The sequence below is a fragment of the Hibiscus syriacus genome, unplaced genomic scaffold (assembly GCF_006381635.1).
Source record: "Hibiscus syriacus cultivar Baekdansim isolate YM2019G1 unplaced genomic scaffold, ASM638163v2 tig00110392_pilon, whole genome shotgun sequence".
Lineage (NCBI taxonomy): Eukaryota > Viridiplantae > Streptophyta > Magnoliopsida > Malvales > Malvaceae > Hibiscus > Hibiscus syriacus.
The window spans coordinates 655,262-671,603 of record NW_024062720.1 but is presented as its reverse complement, the minus strand read 5'-3'; the positions used below and the strand labels follow the sequence as shown (position 1 = coordinate 671,603).

General features: G+C 32.2%; 1 protein-coding gene and 1 pseudogene across 5 annotated transcripts; both read left to right on the top strand.

Moving 5' to 3' along the window:
• Positions 1 to 4,537: 4,537 nt before the first annotated feature.
• Positions 4,538 to 5,730, top strand: LOC120123326 (annotated as a pseudogene).
• A 3,825-nt stretch (positions 5,731 to 9,555) lies between these two features.
• Positions 9,556 to 16,139, top strand: LOC120123308 (dnaJ homolog dnj-5-like). Of its 5 annotated transcripts, none has more exons than XM_039142224.1 (10): positions 9,556 to 9,798; positions 9,919 to 10,282; positions 10,734 to 10,863; positions 11,647 to 12,131; positions 12,516 to 12,596; positions 12,757 to 12,861; positions 13,382 to 13,498; positions 13,995 to 14,078; positions 15,063 to 15,134; positions 15,852 to 16,139. In XM_039142224.1, the coding sequence occupies exons 2-10, from the start codon at positions 9,962 to 9,964 to the stop codon at positions 16,116 to 16,118; spliced, it is 1,662 nt and encodes a 553-aa protein (XP_038998155.1). In that variant the 5' UTR covers positions 9,556 to 9,798; positions 9,919 to 9,961; the 3' UTR covers positions 16,119 to 16,139. The 5 variants fall into 5 exon arrangements, with proteins under 5 accessions (XP_038998155.1, XP_038998156.1, XP_038998154.1 ...); XM_039142225.1 differs by having other exon boundaries at positions 9,914 to 10,282; positions 13,385 to 13,498; XM_039142223.1 differs by having other exon boundaries at positions 9,914 to 10,282.
• The last annotated feature ends 203 nt before the right edge of the window (positions 16,140 to 16,342 follow it).

Here is a 16,342-nt window from a genome sequence, read left to right as displayed (position 1 = left end):
TTACATTGAAAGTAACCAGTAGTAGTTATAACGTTCTTTACCTTTTCTTTTTAGTTATGTTAAACAAATGTTTTGAAGGTATATTTTTTAATATTAATCACAGAATATTGCACACTGGCTATCTGATTGAAGGCAAAAGGGTTCACTATCAGGAACCGATAGAAGGCAATCCAAACGAGTGATTTGAAGGAGATGGCAAGAACGGCTACAGACATTAGCTTCAACCTTAACATGTCCTTGGATTTTAGTTTCTTGCATTGAACGCTTGCTCCGTTACCAAAAAGTATATGTGATATGAAATGAACCAAGAATAAAAATGACGTAATTAGGAGTTCTTCTCGAGGAAGACGTATAGTTTTAATATCAAAACGAAACATTAGGTCGATCACTGGTGCAAAATAATTACTTAAAACTTCACATCTTCATGCTTAACTAAATCTAATTCACCAACTAAATATATACGGAATTGAGTAATTTCAATTCCTGGCCCAGGGGTTAGTCTGCTTTAATCTTGCAGATGAAGAAAGGGGTCATTTCTATTCCTGGCCAGGAAAAAGTCTGATTTTATATTGCAGATGAAGAAAGCAAATTGAATTGACTAGTTTCGATTCCAGGGATTCCAGCTTCAGCCCCACAAAGGGATAAATCACGGGTACAACACGTGAGTTAAGGCACACCAAAAAATTATGTTGGGATGGGGAGTGAATTTAAAAGTTATATTAAAAATTTTAGGGAATATAGAATTTTAAAGTTTTAGAATGTATAAAATTAGATAATTAATAAAAATTAAAATATAAAAGAATTTGAAAAGTTTTAGATGTGAGACCGCACCTTTTAGTATTCATCGCGGTCCATTCCGTTAGGGGTGTTTAATGAGTTGAGTAATTTAAACTTGATTCAATTAAAATTTGGTAAGAGCTCGATTTAGGATATTAACGAATTGAGTTGAATAAAATATTACTGGACTCGATAAGTTTGCAAGCAACTCGTTAACTTTTTATATAATTTTTAATATTTATCTTAAGAAATTATTTCACTATAAAATATTGATTTACTAATAGATAATAAAAATGATGATAAATTATTAATCTATTAATTTTTAATAAAACACAGAAAGTACTAAATTATTAATTAATATTTTACTATACTCAAAAGCAAACTTTATTTATTATTTTACTATATTTGTGAATTGTTATTTTGGAGTTTAGATTTTAAAATTGTTTCATACTCTTTTTATAATTTTTTGGTTAAATTTATTAATTTATAGTTATATTAAACTTTCTATAGTATTAATAGATTTTACATATAGTTAAGAAAATAAAGTAAAAAATTCGATGAACTTAGCGAGTAACGAGGCGAGCATCGAGCTTAATGAACAACAATTTATTTTTAAGAAGTCGAATAAAATTTTAAAAAACTTAACGAACAACGAATCAAATTAAACAAAAAAATATTTTAACAAGTACACGAGTAGTACTCAACTCGCGATCGATCTACTCGCGATCGACTCATTCGATAATCACCGTGGAACGAGAGTACAAGTTGCATGCAAAAGGAATGCGTAGTCAAGTTCCTTCTTGACAAAGAAAAAGTCTGATTTTTATATTTCAGACGAAGTAAATGGAAATGGGTAAGTTCGGTTCCAGGGATTTTTGCTATATAAGTTCTCTTGTTTTGTCCTTTTTGGCTCTGATAACTTATGTTCTAAATATATTAATAACATATATCATGTCATACATTATATTCCATACTAAAGTAACTAAGTAAGCCCCCATAAGCAATTTGAATATGTATTTGGGGATATATTTCATTTCAATCAAATTGATAACGATTACTAAATTGATAATATCTTGGAATTTGTGTGATCTCTTGAAGTTTCTTCTCGAGATAGGATTTTTTTTATAAAATATTATCGAAATAGGATTACGTGACGAATAATTGAGGTATTAAAAGGCTACAGGTATTGATGACGAATGCGACTGCATAAGAGCGGACCGTACTGTATCTTTCAATCTACTTATATACTACTGACGAAAGGTTTAAGGGTCATACTTTTATCCGTTGATTATTCTAATAAAATATTTAGAATGAAACAAATTTAAAAAATAAAAGACACGTTTAGTAAGACGAATGAAGTAATAGATGGTCCAAGAATAATAATAAGGGTAAATCATGCGTTACTACGCATTTAATACATAAATTATAGTTTTTAGTTTATTTTAATACTTAAATTTTTATTTTTTTAAATCATGTTTAATGTTTAATTTTTATTTCATTTTATACTCGTTATTAAAAATTTAATGTGTTTAATACCTAAACTATTAATTTTGGGTCGTTTTAGTACCTAAACTTTTATTTTTTTCAAAACTTAACGTTAAATTTTAATATGGTACTAAAATGAAGCAAAAACTAAACGTTATGTATAATTTTTAAAAAAAATAAAAATTTAGATACTAAAATTGATAGTTTATGTACTAAATGTGTGGTTTACCCTAATAATAATAGTTATTATTTTTGTATCATTATTCATTACTCAAAAGTAAGTCATAAACATACAACACTAATTTGTAATTTTTTGTGAGTTATACATGAATCAAGTAATTTTAATGGTTAAAAGATTGTTATCATTCATTAAGGTCCTATGTTGGAACATCGCATATATAGAGATATGAACGTTTATTGTCACACAATTAAGAGTCTTTAAATATATATAATCTTGTATTCACACAAGATTTATAAAAAACAAAATTAATAGTAGGCTCATCTTCAATAGAGAAAAGAGATTCAACATCATATTCTTTGAATTTTATCCATGTTTTATCTGGAATTTGCTGAATCATCTTTGAGGCCCTTTTGTTTTCCGGACAATATTTTGCAAAGTGTCCCTTCTGCCAACACACATAACACTTGGACGATTTAGTGCCTATGGCTCTCTTCTTCCTTAGGTATCTCAATTTTCTTCTTCTTCTTTTCGGGAAAGATGGTGGTCTGGGCGTCCCTTTTCTATAGTATTTATTCTGTCTTCAAGCTTTAGAGTGGCATTTTTGCTCTTCTTGCACTTGTTAGTTAATCTAGAATCTTTGCACACCTTCTTCATTTCTCAGTTTCCTATCATGTAATCTCTGATAATCTTCTTCCTGTCACAAATCTCTTCTAGGGCAATATAGGTTTCTTGTTGGATTTCTCCAACAGTCAGCTGCAGAATGTCTCTTCTTTGTTGCTGAAGATGTCTGTTGACTACATTTTGTAAAAGCTCTATATTGAAGCTAATATAGCTTGTTTTAGACTTTGATATGCCCTAGAATATAAAAGAGCTTTGTCATAATGTTAAAATGTTTCTGCAGTTATTTCTTCTCGAATGAGCAACATCTTCTTTTAAAAAAATATTTTCTTTTGAGAGTCTTTGTATCATCAGAATTTTCAAGAAAGCAGTTTTGCATTATTAGTATACCTACTACAAAATCATGTTAAACCAAAAATCATATCTGATCTCCTGGAGTTAAAGTATTCGTACCCCTCAGATAAAATGTCGAGTTATCGTCTCTATTTGGTCGCACACTCCTTTGGGGATGGCAATGGTCTGCATGAAGTAGTTCGGGATAGCCAACAAAATTGACTTAGCGAGGGTAATGCGACCAGCAAGGGAAAATTTCGACGCCACCCAATTACTCAACTTAGTACGGACTTTGTCTAAAATGAATTGAAATGTTCTCTTCGCAACTCTGCTATGGAAAAGAGGCATCCCCAGGTAAGTTCCCAAATTGTACGATCGCTGGAAGCCTAAGGTGGAGCAGAGATCTATGGCGAGAGAATCAATAACATTATTGGAGAAGAAGACTTTGGTTTTCCTAGAATTGACTTTGTCAGCTGGAGACGAGCTAAACTGGTCGAGGATAGCTTTGGTGATATTAGCTTGGTCGGGAGTCACTTTACAGAAGAGAAGCAAGTCATCCGCAAAAAACAGATGAGATAGCGACGGACCACCATGAGATAGAATCATAGGATCCCAAAAGTCGAGATTCTAAGCTTATTGAATACTGTGTCCAAGCCTTTCCATACACATCACAAAAAAGTACGGATACAGGGGGCATATCTGTCGGATACCTCTGGTAGGCTTGAATTCCGTAAAAAGAGAACCATTCCAACGGATTTGCATACTAGAGGAGGTGATCGAATGCATGATGAGCTGGTGAAGTTTGGGGGCAACCAAAATCCCCAAGAGAGTCGGAAAGAAAATCTCAAATGACTCGGTTGTACGTTTTCTCTAAATCAAATTTAATAATCATCCAGTGGGTTTTCTCTTTCTTCTTCCTCGTCGAGTGGATAATTTTTTGGGCCACAAGGATATTATCATTTATGCTCCTTCCATCCTAGATCATTCTTTAACGTCTATATATCAGATTGTATAAAAGAATATCAAGTTGAGTGGGAAAATAAAATAAAACAAAATATACCATCAACAAGAGAGAATGGATTTTATAATTATTGTTCCTCCAGTTTCAATGTCATTCCCCTTTCTGGTTTTCACAACCAAAACCTTACTATTTCACACTGATCATAAATATAATGGCTCCAAATCTCGACGATGCCAACTCTATTTTTGAATTTGTTGTCAAAGAAGGAAACGGTATAAAAGGACTGGTTGATTCAGGCCTTTCCAAGGTCCCAGTGTCCTAAGTGCAGCCACCAAAAGAACGAATAGACAAGGAAAACGCCATCAAACTTGACGGTCATGGCCACGATGAAGTGGCCAAGCAAATCGTTAGAGCTGCAGAAACTCTGGGTTTATTCCAAGTTGTTAACCATGGAGTCCCTCTTGATCTACTTCAATCCCTTAAAGACACTGCACATGAATTCTTCAGCTTGCCCCTTCAAAGGAAGGCTGTTTATCTTGAACCAGTAAGCCCAACTCCACTTGTGCGGTACGGCACCAGCTATAGGCCGGAGAAAGAGAAAGCATTAGGATGGAAAGATTATATACTCGTGCATTAATTACACCGACGACAACGAAGCTCTTCTACGATGGCTGCAGAGATCAAGTGAGTTTTATATAGATTAATTGCTGGTTTTTAATTTGCTTTTTCCGAAATCCATTTGACCCTCTTTTACTAATTTCTAGAGGGGTGTTACTTGAGTACTCGAGGTCTTCAATCATCATGGTGAAGAAATTGCTTCAAGTTTTGTTGGGAAATTTAGGGGTGGAACCGGATGACTCGACGGTTGATGTACTTACCGGCAAGAAGATGCTTAGTATGATCCTCTATCCCACATGTCCAGATCCGGATCTCACAGTCGGAGTAGGACCTCACTCCGATATAGGTACTCTTACGGTATTGTTACAAGACGAAATCGGTGGATAGAGATCTCTCCTACTCCCGGTGCCTTGGTTATCAATGTGGCGATATGTTACAGGTAATCTCTATACCCTTCGAGAATTTAAACGACTCCAATAACATAGGTTCATAATCCCTCTGTTTTTTGCAGCTACTAAGCAATGGAAAGTACAAAAGTGCAGAGCATGGAGTTCGTACCTCGAGCACAAATTCAAGGGTGTCGCTACCAATTTTTACGATGCCAATAGAAACAGCAAAGGTTGCACCTTTGCCTCATATTGTGGAGAAACATGGGATTGCTCTTTATAGAGAATTCGTGTTTGTTGATTATCTGAACAAGGTTTTTGGAAATGCACTCGACGGCAAGAAATCACTTGATTTTGCGAAGATTAATTGATTAAATGCTTCATCGGTAGTCTTTTACCTATGTATCAAATCAAAGCTTAAAGAAAAGCTCCACTTTGGTGTGTTGAATAAAAAAACAACAGAACCCTCATCCTGTTTACAATTTGATGGAGAGATTTATTGTTTCATCATGTATGTAATTACACTTATTGCATATGCCTTGTACAGTTGGTTATAATTAAAAACAAAATTAATAAATTAACCAAATTGATGATATTTAAACATTATCATGTAAAATATACCCACTTGGTGTGTGAAGTCGGACCTTAGAATAAAAGTTAATTCAGAGAACATTAATTGGGATGGTGGAGGTAACCTATAGTTTTTTACTTTGATTTGATTAAAGATTTATATTTATATAATCAAGTATATCCTATGCTGCACATGTACAAATTGACATTAACAATAACTTTAGTTAAATTATGATTGATTTGGGTTTTAGTTCAGAGGAAGTCCATTGAATCTCTCTGGTATAGCTTTGTTTTGAATGGCCCAATTAAGCTAAAAGAAGCCAACATTCATATGTAAAATTGGCCCAATACATTAGACTGGTAAAAAAATGGTCATTAGACCATCCTAAAATTAATTTGGGATTTATGACATTTATTACAGTAATTTAATAAAATATTTTAATAAAATATACTATAATCATTGAAAATAAAAATTTGATAGAGTTAAAATTATGTTTTTTTTATTTTAAATAAAAATATTAAAATATTTTTGCTTGAATCAAATATTAAAAAAAATTAATTCTAATTTATTTTTAATTCTATTTTCTTTTACCATTATCAAACTTTAAAAAGATAAATATAATTAGTTGTAAGTAATAAACCATTGGGATGGTTGGTGCAGTGGCTGGGGTGTTGTTTACCCATCCTTTGGACATTGGTTTGATTCCACCTAAGACCAATTTAAATGAATAAAAAAAATCCTCCAATCATGTATTGACACATGTCACTAATGACACGTGTCATGTTTCTGTGCTGACACATATTAGATCCTGATTGAATGGTTAATTTATTAAATTAAATTTAAATTATAACCAAATTGAGATAATATATAAATATTAACGACTAAATGTAGAAATATGCCAAGTCTTTAACTGCCACATCAGTATTTTTGTCAAATATTAACGGCTAGTGGTCTGATTAAACAAATTAAATAATTAAGTGGTGTGATTGATAAAATTGAAAGATCGGTAACAAAAGTGAAATGACTACATAGTTAAGTAGTCAACTGAGTAGTTTACGCAAATTAGATAAATGAATCTCTCCCGTGGGAGACAATGGTCCTTTTTTACAATAACTGTGCCATGTACCTTATAATATAAAGTAATTTGGGTGTCTCTTTTCCATATCTGGACATCTCAAAGTACAAGACCCACCCCTTTCCGTCTTTCGTGCTTTGTTTCAAAGTTGATTTGCTTCGATAAAGGAAAATTTAGAATTATAGAATTTTATTTACAAAATGGACCTAATTTAACTTAACTATTGAATTAGGGTTTTTATAAAAACAAAAAGCAGATTTACACCATATGATTTGAGTTGATTCCGGTCAATATTTATTTAATTTGATTATATATTATTTGCATAAAAAATATTTAAACTGGAAATTATATTAACCGATAGGTTATAACGAATTATATTAATTAATTTGACTAATTGATTGCATTAACTGATTGTCTAGAAGTGTTTAATAAAATTAATTGAAAATTGATAGTTGTTTGCTTATTTGAACAAGTAAAATGTATAAGGACATGATTATATTTTATATTTGTTTGAGTAGCTTATCGGTTATTAATATTTGTTACTTGTTAAAAGAGTATTACTAACTTATTAGAATAGCGAGTACATTTGATTGGTTTGTCGAACCATTTATATTTGTTACTTTATATTCTTTTTGGTTATGTATTCTAGATCTGTTACGAGTATTTTCGTTTATTGTTTTAGATTTTTTATTCCATTTATCTCTAAGTATAACTAAATTTAAATTTAAAATTTGTCAAAAACATTTAAGAATATGATTATTAAATCATAGGCTTATTTGAAATAGGTGAATAATAATTTCTTATTTATGAATTGTTTTTTAATATATTTTGATTAACTAATAAACTTAAGTGATATTTTTATGCATGCGTATTAATTTTATCTATTTGAAAGAAAAATAATTATTGAGAATATATTCTGCTTCAAAAATATATGTATCAATATAATCAAAAGAAAAAAATTATTTAAGTAGGATGGTAACGAATCGAATTAAATTTAAGTATTATTAAGCTCGTTTTGATTTTAAAAAAAGACTCGAAAGCTTGTGAGTTTGAAATTTTTAAACTCATATCGAGACCAAAAATTGAAGCTTTAGTCGAACTAAAAAAACTCAAAATATTATTAAACTTCGTTTGATTGAAGTACGAACTCGAGTTCTAACTTATACCATAAGTACATGAAAGCCTATATTGTATTTTTTTTAAATATATAAAATTAATATTATTAGTAATAATTTAATTTAAAATTTTAAAAATTAAAATATTTTTTAAGTTGCTCGTGAGTTTTTTCGAGTTTATATCAAATAACTCGAATCGACTCGTTAAGAATTCAAGTTAAATTTAAATTCATTTGATTCAAAGATTAAACGAGCTTTAACCAAATCCAACTCAAATAACTTGTGATCAATCTCATTTTATTTACATCCCTCTATTTAAGTTTAGGTAATTTGATAATCCTCGTAACTGATAAGGATAAAATTACTTGGGTAAATTACACGTTTAATATTTAAACTATCAATTTTGATCCGTTTTAGTACGTAAATTTTCAAAAAATTTAAAATCATGCCTAAAATTTAGTTTTTGTTTCATTTTAGTATATATGTTCAAAATTTAACATTAAATTTTGAACAAGTTGAAAGTTTTGGTATTAAACGGACCAAAACTTATAGTTTAAGTACTAATTGCGTTAAGTTTTTAACAGAAAGGGTACTAAAATGAAACAAAAACCTTATGTTAAGTATAATTTTGAAAAAAAATAAAAGTTTAAATACTAAAATAGATCAAAACTATTAGTTTATATACTAAATATGTAATTTACCTAATTATTTTGTAAACTTTTATATCCAATACTATGGGGGAAATTACTCATTAATGATTAAGAGACTTGGTATTATCTCCAAAGTTTTAGATTAAAGCACCGATAAGAGTATAAACGTTAATCGTCAATTAGTTAAGTTTTAGAATAAATATTACTTTACCAACAACTAGTTGGTCTAGTGGGATGAGACACTAAGTCCTTTAAGTAAGGTTAGGAGTTCGAATCATGACGTTTGCGAATGGAACAAACTAGGTTGGGAGGGTCTCCCTCGCCTATGCAATATCCGATCTGGATTAGTCAATCAATAAATCGAATATCAGTGATTAATTCAAAAATAATATTACTTTATATTCACTACAAATTTATATATAAGAAAAAACAGTGTATTTACTATTTAGTTAGGTAAGATTCATTCCAATTCGTTGTTACAATATCATACAATTAAAGTAATGGATTTGACTGATCAATGTTCTGAAAATTTTCAATCCTCTAATTTTGGCTCAAAACTTTGTTCATCAATATATAATCATGGTCATTTTTTATTTTTTGTTAAATAATATTATTTTAAAAAATAATGAGAGATTGATACTCTTTTACTATTTAATCATAAAAAATGATGCATTAGAATAAATAAATAAAAAGCCTCGTGTAAAAATTGAATTAAAGAATTATTATAGTTAGGGTTTTGTAACCATGAAAGGGGAAAATTCAAAATCTTGCATTTAACATTTTGGTTTTACTTGCTCCACTCCGCTCTGCTCAACCCACTTTAACATCTGCTTTACCTCACTCTTATCTGAGTCTTCGGATTTAGTTTCAGATTTGCAGAGTCAAAAAGGGCCATAATTTGCTTCCATTTATTCGCCTTTCCCCTTATTAAATTAACTTTGTTGGAAGCTTACATGTGAAGCAAATTTTAGCGTTGAATGATCCCAGTGTGATCGAATTCACTCTCTTAACTGCAATTCCTCAAATGGGTATACTATTTTTGTTTAAAATAATTTCTAATAAATGGACAATAGTGGCGTTTTAGCTCTTTTAAGGTTCAATTCCACAAACCTTTTTTTCCTTTTATTTTGTCCATTTTATTAGCAAAAGTTTCATCTTCTTCGTGAAGTGGATCGAAGGGTAAAAGGGGCGATGGAGGATATTGGGCTGTTTAAGCAAGGTTGGAAATGGTTACAATCTCAAAAACATGTTTACTCCATGGCGAAAACAGCTGTTGGTTGTTGTAGAGATAAAATGGGGTTGTTAATGGAGAGACATTGGCCTATGGTTTGTAGCGCGTTTGTTAAGTTCTGGAAGTTTTCAAGGTTGCTTTTGGTTTATTGGAAAGATAGTTTGATCAGAGGGTTTCAGTCATGCAGCAGATTGGGTTCAGCTTCCTTGCTTGTTATAATCTGGAGTTCTTTGCTCGGTTTGGCTTCCATGTCTTGTTTGCTCTATGTACTTCTGAGTATGGTATGTCATGTTTCATGTTTTTGTTAAAATCAGTTGTTATCTATTTTTGGTTATCTGAGTTATTGAACACAATTGAAGCCGATATCAGATTTTATACTGAATCGATTAGTTCGATGAAATTTTTAATTGATTGGGAAGGAGCTAAAGCCAAATTGGGATGGTTGATTGCTTCGATTTTATTTTTATCAACCTTGTTATAGCTTTGAAATTTGTTTGAGAAGAAGAAAAAAGGATCTGGTTTTCAATCATTTTGTTAGGGGCTAGACACCTGGCAAGAATGCTAGTATTTATGTTACGCTATACTTAATGATGTTTTGGTTTTACTGGGACTTGTGGATTTTCACGTTATTAAACAAATAACAGAGTCAATTTTACCGAGTGGCATCAATCTTATTTAAATAGCACCAGAAACTTGAGAGTGATACTAAGAATCTTCTTTCATATGTTTCAGGGAGTTGCTGGAGGTGCAGTTCAGCAATTAGGTTACACTCCCGGACTCTTTATTGTAGGGCTGTTTGGCACTTTGATATTATGGATGGTTGCTAACTTTTGGATAACGGGTACATTGTTTATAGTTGGAGGTATGGCTTTTTTCTTGCCCCCCTGTCTATGGATTTTTCTTGTCTTAAGTATATGTTTTAACTTCGTTCAAATATCTATTATGATACATGAGATATTTCTATCAATGTTGTCGATGACATTTCCTGTGATACATCCTCTGTTTGAGAAATAGTTACAGACATCAAGTATGAGAGTGCTTATATTTCAAACGGATATTATTTATCAGTCTATCTTACTCTGTTAAAATGATGTCTTATTTTTCTAGGTTGTAGATAGACGTTCCTACATACACGTGTTTGTGTATGGAAGGCTAATAAAACTAAAAAACCTATATGAATATATAAGGAGAAGCACGCATAACTTTGTAAGAAATTTTACAAATGGATCTGGTTGTCTATGAATTAAGGCTGGTCATGTTGACTCTGCCAATGGAAACTGAAGGGGAAAGTGTTTTTGTGTGACAAGTATCACTAAAACAAGGCCTCAAAATAATTGACAAGTATCCATGACTATCCTTTTAAGGTCTCATCAAGCCTTTGCTGTATGTAAAAGAGTGTTACTTCACAAAATTCCTATACATCATCTAAAACATGGTTAGCATGTGTATTTACTCTAGAAACTTGTGATATTTCTTCTATGTTGTCAGTGTTGCATTATTGAACTATTCTCATTAATAACAATTATCTCTAATTCTGGATGATTCTTTATTCTGAAACTTGTTTGATAGACATAATACCTACATTTGATCTCTTTCACTGCTTCTGTTGATTTGAGAACTCTGAAATTCTAATCTCTTCATGCAGGTTATATGTTCTCCTTACATTATGCACGGTTAATAGTCTTGATAGCAACTCCATATTCCATTTATTTTGTCAAAGTCCGAGTTGGCTGGCTCGGTGTTTTTCTATCAATAAACCTTGCATTTCTCTCAAATGATGTATTGAATTATTTGCTCGAACGTTTTGATAATGTGAGTGAGAACATGCAATATGAAGAGCCAAAGGAATCCAAACCAGTTATGGAAGATGATTTGTCTGGAAAATGTGAATACTCTATTCCTACCAATGAATCTGAGAAGGTGCAGCCATGCAAGTCATCCAGCAAACCTGCTACTGAATCTGTTATTAAAAAAAAAGAGTTTTCTGCTAATAAGGTTGTGAAGGAAGAAACAAGTTCAGCTGATGAAATGACAAGAATATTGAATTGCACAGATCATTATCAAGCCCTGGGGATTCCTCGTTACACGAAAAGTGACATTACAGTCTTGAAAAAGGAATATAGAAAGAAGGTAGATTCTATCCCAGAAAAGAGGCATATAAGTATCAATTATCTAAATATGTAATCTACTCGCCCAATACTTAATTCAACAAAGAAGTTAGACGTGAGATAGGTTTCTCCTTTTCTATGCAAGTGATTGGACTGTGTTTAGACTTTGTTTCTAATTCGTTACTAAGAAAACATAAAGAATTTTAGGATTTTGTAAAGTAATTTGATGGGTTAAAATCTAGGAGAAACTTGGTGAGGAGGGAATTCTGTAGGATGAGATGGGAGGTATCCTTTGTTTTGTTTTGCTTCTCCTAAGGTTCCTTTAAAACTTTTACTTTTTCCATTGATTTTTGGGTACACCTACTTGGTTTCTTGATTTGTTTTCTCTCAATTCTATTTTCAACAGGCAATGCTTGTACATCCTGATAAAAATATGGGGAGTCCTTTAGCAAGTGAATCCTTTAAGAAACTTCAATGTGCTTATGAGGTGAGCAACTATATTCTTCTTCTTAGTTTTATTTACTCTTAATTTAATTTCTTATTTTGATTTTTTTTTATGTACATATAAAATGAAGGCTGAACAATGTCATCAGTTCTGGGAATTGTTGGCTTCTGGCTTTAAGCAGCAATTGACATGTATTTTGTAGGTTCTTTCTGATTCCATGAAAAAGAGGGACTATGATGAGCAGTTAAGAAAGGAGGAATCCAGGACTAGGAGTGTCTGTCAAAAGGCACATAGCTCCTCATGGCAGGTAGTTTTGATTTCTACTGTGCATTTTTCCATTTTTGTTGCACCTGTTTATTTTTCTTGTGGTTATTTTCTCAATGAAATTTATAGTGGCAATGGAAAAATACTTAGCATAAGGGAGATAACGTGCAACTCTAGCATAGAGTTCAAGAACCTAGCTTTGGGGTTCTTATCTCTTGGCTTGCTCTGTCTTGGAGTTTCTTATTTATTGATATATAGCTCTAATTTTTTTGTGAAATAAAAATTGTCAACTTTTCTTTAGTAACTTTATCCTCTTGAGAAAAAACCAATTTATGAGTCATGGCGATGAGATTTCCTGGTCTCACAATTGACTAATTAAGGGTTGTTCAACATGGGCAGCAATATTTACCTCTGGCTATCAATATTCGGTCTTTTATGCTTTTAATGGATTCTGTCTGTGTGTGAAAGCTTGTTTTTTTATTGCTGATCTCATGTAATTCTGATTTGGTAGTTTATGCATGATAATGTAAAATTTATACTTTTCAACCATTCTCTCATTTCTGCAGCCTACTCCAGATCATTGGTCTGAAGAATCGAGGCGTATACAGTGCACTAAGTGCGGTAATTCACATATATGGTTGTGCACAAATAGGAACAAGGCCAAGGCTAGGTGGTGTCAGGTCAGGGATCTTTCCTTTTCAAATCCAGTGTTTCAAAAGGTGTAGCATTTTACAGGTTATGAAGTATGACTTGACCATGAAACTTAGTGGCATGGGCCTTTCGAAACTAAAATTTTAATTCATATTTTTTATAAATTTAGACATAAAAAAGTTAAAAACAACAACAGCATAAAAGTTCAAACAAAATTGGTGCCACAATCCAATGCATGCAGCTTAAAAAAGCAAAAGGTACTTGTCAAACTAAAATGTAATAATTGATGCAAACCGCTCAAGAATATTCAAAATGTTAAAGGAAACAACGAAAAGAGAGATTTTTCCTAGTTGTTCCCGTTGGTGATTTTATACCACACAGCACACTTTTTTTCCTTTCTTGCATGTAGGCACAAAAATTAGTACTCACACAAAAACTTGCATGTATAGACATTGCACTCTCAATATAATGATCTTTGTTTTCCAAAATTTTTTCATAATCCTTTTAGATTACATCTGCATTCAGGATTGTTGTCAGTTTCATCAAGCCAAGGATGGAGATGGGTGGGTTGAGTACAAAGGTTCCTTGGTGTTTGACAGGCTGCAGAAGGTAGGTGCCTTCTTACAGAAATCTTAATCAATTCGATGTACAACATTGATTGTTTCAACTGAATCTGGTACAACATGAAGTTGTGAGTGTTTTCTGTCTACAGTTTTTATTGTCAAATTGACAATTTGTTTTGCCTTACCAAAATACGGTTCTTTTTTATTGATAGGAATAGTAGGCCTCAATAAAACCCCCTTCGTGATTAACGGAACTTAAAAAAAGTTCCTTAATCCGCAAAAAAGAGTGTCCTAGGATTTCATTAACCTCAAATATAACAAAGTAATACAAACTAATCTGATACCAAAATACGGTTCTTGATGTGCTTTTTTAAGTTAAAACAGAAAATGACTTATCTGATACTAAAATTTAAGATTGGAGCTGGAACATGATAACATATTTGAGTTTTACATTACTACATTTTATTTTGTAACAAGGAAGATGCTTACAGTGAGGCTAAAGGATTATTAGGGTTATAAGTTTATTGCAGCTCTTTATTTCTAGCATTTGAGTAAACCACAACTCGCATGCTAGTTAAATGATTACTTAAATGGTAGTGTCCTGAGAAAGGCATGTTGGTTTTTTTTTTGTTGGTAAAATCAACTTCACTTACTAGTTCTTAAGCAGCTCCTGACCTTTGCATTAGGTGCATTTAGGTATTTGAAACTCCAAATGGCCAAAAGCTGGGATGCCCACTATGCTGTCCTTTTGTTTTAAGACTGGACTAGTGTTAACAACATATATTGCAATTGCTTAATAACAAAATGTAACAGAGATAATATTTGAAGATTGATAAGGAGGGTATGACTTCTGGGCCTTCTGCATGAGTACTTTCTCTGCGGTAACAGAAAACATGATATATATGAGGCTAAAGTACCTTTTCAACAATGTAAGCTTTAGATGCTTCCTTCTCCTTTTGTTCAGTATGCTGTTTAAGAGGCGATATTATTCATTATGCTTAGCAATTTTCTCTCTTCCCTTTCTTTCTAGGTGGAAATACCACGCGCTTTCGTTTGTGCTGAGAGCAAGATCTTTGATGTTTCAGAATGGGCTATTTGTCAGGTAAGTTCATGTTTTGTAGATATATGCATGTACATGTGTCTCTGGTGGATGCATGAGCTGACGTTATTGGCTAATTTGATCTTTGATCTTATGTAGAAGTGACAGAAAAAAAATGTTAGAAGATATACAGAATATTTATATAATTAAATGACTAAGCATATTGGTGTGTACTGCTTGGTTCAAACTGCAAAACAAAGTCGATAAAAGTTCGGTTTTGGTAAATAGTTTTCCGAGTCAGTCTGGTAACTAAATCTCATAATTAGTGTTGGTTGGTTTCCCTTTGTTCATAATGATTTGACAAAATTTTAAAAGTGTCTGCCTGGCTTTCATGATTCTTACCTAGAAAAAATATCTGGAATCAAGTAGATGTCAGGTACAATCATTATTCACTAGGTAAAATTCATGTTTCTTTTTTTGTTGTCTAGTTTCCCTCTTATAGTTTGGCTTTAATTTAGAATCTGACATTTGGGTTTGAATTTGTTACTTGAGGCAAATGATAGGGCTAAATTGTGTTTACAAAAAATTTGATTATGAGATATATGTACAAATTGAATTAGAAACCAAACTGAATTAATCAAAAATAGGTTTGATTTTCAGATTCCTTTTAATCAAATTGAATCAAATCATACGCTTCCCCACAGTGGAATGTGAGGGAGAAATATTGCATGGTGAAAGCAATGCATATTCTACTGGTAACTCTATTGATGGTATTTGCAGGGAATGGCATGTAGACCAAACACACATCGACCTAGCTTCCATGTAAACATGGTTGGATTGGACAAGACTCAAAGATCCAACTCGAGCAAATTTCCTTGGGATTTGGATGCTGAAATGATCAACGAAGATGAAGAATTTGAGCTATGGCTTCAGCAGGCCTTGGCCTCCGGCCTCTTTTGTGAAACCTCTAAACGCAGAAAGAGCTGGAGTCCGTTTAAAATGCCTCAGAAGAAAAGTAAAAGGCAATGGCGAAGATCTTCAACCTGAATACTTGATTCAAGGCATTTTTCAAAGAACATCGCTTTCCAACGGAAGATACAAGAAGACAGTTTATGAAGGCGAGAAGCAAAAGAAAAAGGAAGAAGAAAAAGAAAAGATGGGTTACAAGAGAGATGCCATGCATTGCCAAATACAATCTCATCGAATTTCAATCTGTAAGCAAGGTAAAGAAAGTGTGGAGTTACATACATAAATACATGCTTACATGTACT

Coding starts and splice junctions, on each gene's coding strand:
- LOC120123308 (XM_039142224.1), top strand. CDS start 9,962: ATGGAGGATATTGGGCTGTTTAAGCAAGGTTGGAAATGGTTACAATCT. Junction 12,862..13,381: donor CACATAGCTCCTCATGGCAG/GTAGTTTTGATT, acceptor CTCTCATTTCTG/CAGCCTACTCCAGATCATTG. Junction 15,135..15,851: donor CAGAATGGGCTATTTGTCAG/GTAAGTTCATGT, acceptor TGGTATTTGCAG/GGAATGGCATGTAGACCAAA.